This window comes from Mytilus californianus, unplaced genomic scaffold (assembly GCF_021869535.1).
Source record: "Mytilus californianus isolate M0D057914Y unplaced genomic scaffold, xbMytCali1.0.p SCAF_7, whole genome shotgun sequence".
Taxonomy (NCBI): domain Eukaryota; kingdom Metazoa; phylum Mollusca; class Bivalvia; order Mytilida; family Mytilidae; genus Mytilus; species Mytilus californianus.
The window spans coordinates 96,187,652-96,193,651 of record NW_026262723.1 but is presented as its reverse complement, the minus strand read 5'-3'; the positions used below and the strand labels follow the sequence as shown (position 1 = coordinate 96,193,651).

General features: G+C 31.0%; 1 protein-coding gene across 1 annotated transcript in view; it reads right to left on the bottom strand.

Moving 5' to 3' along the window:
• Nucleotides 1–309: 309 nt before the first annotated feature.
• The window catches only part of LOC127708851 (sperm-tail PG-rich repeat-containing protein 2-like), a 50,052-nt gene continuing 44,361 nt past the window's right edge, over nucleotides 310–6,000 (bottom strand). The window contains exon 12 of the mRNA XM_052214010.1: nucleotides 310–723. Within this exon, the coding sequence (XP_052069970.1) occupies nucleotides 589–723 (135 nt within the window). The 3' untranslated portion in view covers nucleotides 310–588. The remainder of the gene's footprint in view (nucleotides 724–6,000) is intronic.

Here is a 6,000-nt window from a genome sequence, read left to right as displayed (position 1 = left end):
TTGATTAAGGTAGGTATATGAATGATACAAATAACTGGAGCATAGGTTATGAATTAGTGTTTTGCAGTAGGTCAAGGTGTTTAATAAGGTAACTTGATATGTATAATGATGGAATGCTGTTTATTTAATGCTCGGTGGAAAACGTTCTTTATATGTAGAGTTATAAAGTTAATATTCAAGATTTTTTAAAAATTGTCTTGGTATAACTTAAAGTAGTAAATTCTGTAAAAAGGTTATAGATATCACTTGTGTTTGCAGTCAAATAGGACGAAAAATGAAAAAAAATGGCAATAAATACAACAATAACAATTAAAAATATAACATTTACTGAAATAATCAGCACGACAATAAACTATACAATAAAGTTCCATAAAAGGTATCTGGTGTTTTGTCATCATATCACATAAAAAATATATCACAGTAAGTGTACATTATTATAGAAATAAAAATTCATAAAATTACACAATGATTTGTACTTCTTTTCATACAATAAAATACTTGAAGCAAAACTGTCTTGACAAGATCATCTGATCATCTAAGTATAAATGTGGACGGTTTCAAATTTAAATCATTGTCTTCTGATGTTACTCACACACCCAAAAGAAATTGGTGTTTCACAGAACTTCCCACATGACTTGACATATCCATTTGAGGTGCAATAGGATTGGATAAGGTGGCATTGAATGTTCCTTTCAATACAGTGTCCTGGATGATTGGTGAAAACTGAAATTATATAAAGTAAATAATTATAGTACTAGTCATCGAGGCAAAGAACTGAAAGCTGCTGTCATTGACAAAGCTATTCCTTTTTTGTTTGCTTATGAACGTTTTGTTGAGCAATATTTGTTAAATACAAATACTAGTAAAGAACAAAGGTATGATGAGACCATTTGGCAGTCAAAACTGAGGAAAGAAAGACCGTACCAAAGACAGCCAACAGTCAACAAACTACCACACATAAAACTAAATATTCAGAAAAACAAGCCTCATCAAAACCGATTGAGTGGTAGTTTCTGATTGAAGAAAATCTGACACCAAAGACGCCTTTAAACTGATTCCAATTACTACTATTAGTCTGTAGCAAAATTACCAAGAAAATTCAAAGTTAAGAATACAATAATGAAATAAAAATAAAACATAAAGAATAACAGGAATTACAAAAATTCTAGACAGTAAAACCGACGACATTAACCACCAACACCTAACTCGGACGAAAAAATAAGACATACAAACAACGACAAAAAAAAAACACGTTGAAGATGCAGGAATGAAAAGTTTTAACAGTAATACTTAAAAGTTGAATTGCAAACCATATACATTATCAAAAAAAAAAAGAGATCTTAATATGAATAAATAAATTAATAAGAAATTCAAATTCCATCGATATCAAGCTTGTCTATTTGATTTTAAGCAACATCTTGGAACAATTAAATAATGCACTTGTAAAATGACATTTTTTTGTACACTAACGCTTAAAGTCATTGTGTTATCATGAGAATCGTTGGTTATTTGATAAAGATGCATCAACGGTCTGATTTAAACTAACATAGGAAAAGTGCTCCAGATTTTTTATTTTTCGATGTATCTCTGTATTTCATGCCCCTTAATCAACATAAGGTTTCAGTGCTCATACACAAGTGATAGTAAATATAAACACATGTAAATTGTAAGTTGTAGTGTCATATGGTAAGAAAAAGTACGATAAAATAAACGTTTTAGATAAATTTGGAAACGAACCAGCTGGTTCCCAACGTATACCAATATCAACATCTTTATCATTATAGTATAGGAAATTCCTTATAAATCATCTTAGGTTAATAACAAAAGGAAACGGACATTATTTATCGAATGACACACGGTATTAATCTGTTTCTGCAGCAAATATAAGGTTCATATCCATATACCGTATTTATTACCAACCATGAATACACAATGCATTTTATTGCCATCTTAAGGTTTTGATGGGATAGAGACTTGGAAAAGGTTTTTCTTATCTTCGTGGGGATCAAATTAGAGCTTGAAATAGTATGCTGATTTTCCCATAAAATTTGTCACTGCCAACATGTATTACTGATTTTCCGACACTTTGTGAATGATTAAGGTACAAACAGAATAGAGGATCTTTTGATTTGATGATCGCAGATTTAAGGTTCATATATCTGTTTTGTTTATAATCTTACGCTGGTATTCTTTTGTTTTGTAGTTAATATAAAAAAAGTTAACAGGACTTTCCGCAAGGAATTTTCGTCATAGATTTTGGCCTTCCAACTGTTTTTAAATTCAACGCCACTGAAAAGTTGTATGAAGACGACGAAAAGCGCGCCTAAAGTACTTAATTATACACCTAGCTAATTGGAAGATATTTTTTTACATAGCACACTTCGTATCTTGAAAGAGTATCAACTCTAACTGATATTTCAAACCATAATTTCAAATATCCACGGGTTATCTAAAACGAAACAAAATGACCAGTGTAACCTAAAGTTAATAAAAAATGCTGAAAGTTGATGCTATGGAACGGTTATTATATGATACTAGGACAATAAATTGGAGCAAGATCACGGAAAGATAACTTCAAACACGATGCATCAAACTCCATTTTACATGCACGTTTTTTTTTTTCGTGTAGGCTTTTCTTTTCATTATCTTAACAGTTGTATGAGGCATTTTAATAATTAACGCTGATCGAAATAATAATAAAAAGAGAGCAACTAAAATTCATTTTTCTATTAGAGACCTCTTAATTTTTCAGACTGAAAATGAAATGAAATGTAGACAGCACAATTGCAAAATGATACCATCAGGTGAATTACATGCAATTAATACCAATTAGTTTGTAACATATAATTGATCCTAATTATGTCTTTTAAACGAATTCATTGACATGTAAAGGTGCGGGAGACAAACAAGCATTAACTTACTTATGAAAACCCAAAAGAAAAAAAACCTAAGAAGCACGCAAGATGTTATCACAGGTTCAATGTTTAACCTAAGGGTCGGGAATCAAATACGACTGATTTATACAAATATGATTCAAGTTTTTCAAATAAAGACAGACATTATCGCGGAAGTGATCACTCTATTTTACATGTATTATGTAGGTGGGACCGTTTACCTCAAACTACTTAGATTGTAATTAGTTAAATAAACAGTCTCAATCTGATATTATAAATTTGTCTGTATCCACCGAGCAATATGTTATTTCAAATAGAAGTCTTATTTGTATAAGAAAACTTTTCTGATTAAGATGACACAAGAATGTCGCCTTGTACATTGAAGATATGGCAGACTTTGTTTATGTCGAAAGTACGTCTATGGACCTGACTAATTATATATGATCTTGCTTCAGAATTACTTTCAAATAATTGTCAAAAATAAAAACAGAGTATGGATGTAAAGTTATAAGAAAGGGTTCTCTGATGTTAGGGAATATTTTAAGTTCAATATGAAAAGCAGAAGCTTTAACAGAGACATGCCGTGGTAAGTGAAGACAAAAAGTGCCATAACAGATAAAAGTTCTAAAATCCAATGAGGAGCGAAACAACCTCAAATCATAGAAAGAAATCCATACGTATAACATCAATTGGAAATATAAACTAAAGCTTCCACAATAAGTTGAAACAAAATAAATTTTAATCTTTCTTAAGAGAAAGGTCTTGTCAACTGTGCTTGGTTTGTGGACTGGGTGGCACAATTGCAGAAAGTTATTATTTTCATACCATATTTTTCGTTTCCAATTTGCTCCAGGAGAAACTGATCATTGTACTTTGAAATGATTGTAAATCATTGAAACAGACATTTAACTTCAAAATGAAATAATTAAATCATCATGAAAACAATTTAATGAGTTTTTCAATTAAATAGATGTTTCTTAACATGAAGCATTCGTTTAGTTAAAATTTAAATTAAATTCTGAACCCATACATAACCAATTGACAACTCCACAAACTGTCATAATGAATGCATAACATTCTTGAAGTAATTGGAACATATAATACATTTTTAGAATTTACATGTCTTGAGGAAACTTGGAGGTCACGTTACATACCTGACGAACTGGAGTGCACTCACAGGGCTAACAAAAAAAATTTGTTACGGAGATGTGAGGTAATCTTCAATGCCACAAAAACATGTATACAGGAGTTAGCAATAAGTTTTTCAATGAGACACAAGGAACCACATCCATCAATTCCCAACAGACAAACAAAAACCAAGAAGAGACAGAGACAAGTTTATGCCTTATAATATGCTCAGGCACATGAGCATTTGGTGGGATTACCTAGTCAAACGATACTGCATAACATCCTCTCCTGATTTTCTCGCACAATTGCAAGAACAAAAGATTCAGTTGACTTGCTCAAAACGGATGAATTCAGTATTCCAGTGGGGACCAACAGAGCTCCTCTTAACACATACTTGTATTGTTAAGAATCACAGTTTTATAGCTAAACTTCATAAAGACCTAACAAAACACCACCTGCAATACCTGCAGATACTTATATGACATATTCTTTGCTTACAATGCGGATTTTTCTAAATATACAAATGAAAAATATACAAACTCACTTTTGTTAAATCTAACGTCATAATAGTGATCGTTGACCCTTTAGAACTAAGTTGATGATAAAATTTCTCTTGATAATTTTCATACAAAAATTTATTAAAAACGAGACATTTCCATGTCAATTGTTAATTTCCTTTCCATGATGGTGATATTCCGTTGGACCCATCTTATCTAAGTACTTCGAGCAACATTACAGATGCCTTTGAATTTTTTTGAGTCATTGGATTGTTGCTTCATTGACGTGTATTCCACGTCTCTTTAAATTTCTATATATTACAGATCAAAGAATACCTGTAAGTTAAGTATGGTACTATAGTAATTTAAAAACTAACTAATAATGACATAGTGCATTCTTGCACTCGAAAATCAGTAACTGCACTTTCAATTATCTTTCATAAATAGACAAAACGAAGTATTATGGCCATATTAAAGTAGTAAAACAAACATGCACACTTCTTCCTTTCCAATGGCTATGTAAAGTGTAAACAAATATATAAATGAATGAAAACAATACAACAGTTTTATTTTCCAAAAAAAAAAAATTGATTGGAATATTGTCGACATAAGCTGAATGTATCAGACTGATAGATTAAGACAATATAAGGAAAGACACATCAATTAAGATGGGTTTCAATCCAAAGTATTCATGACAGACATGGATACTCGATTCGAACATACATCAGACTAGAAGTTACAATGTGAACACAAGACAAAAAAATCACTACACCTTCAAGAAAAGAAATATACATTGGAAATGATAAACTTCAAATAAGACGAGAAGGAATCCAGGAAATCTGCTCCTAAAATAAATACACATACGTTAAATCCATATACGTCAAAACTATAATGGAATGTCTTAATATATTCCTTGTTTAGTTCTAAAAGATCAATTTCTAAAGATACTTGACTGACAATAAATAAAATAAGTTCTAAAACATGAAATCATTAACTTATAAAGTGACAGACAATTTAACTTGTGTTGTAACCTCGACTAAGACAGTGATACTTAGATGATTGCATGTTACCCTATAAGAACAGTCAAATCCATCTTTGTCTAAGATAAAACACTTCTAATTACTATAGACTGACAGACAAATGGAACAGAAAGCAATATCCCACCTCCTAAATCAATACAAAAGAGGCAAAAAACATTTTACTACACCAAATTAAAAGCTGTGCAATCTGCTTGTGTCTTATAGCTGTAAATAAATGGTAGTTTTTGACATGAACAGGATGAGGAACTGACCTTAACTTCGGCATATCTGGTATTAAATTAGAAACTACAGTGATTTTATGCGTTATTGAAGTCATTTGCAAACAGTTACATGGAAACTTCTCTAACAACCTGAAGTATTTCATTTAGCAACATTCAAAAGTCTGATGTCAACACATATTTTGCATTAAAGACTGTAACATCACTGATTCAGAAACACACA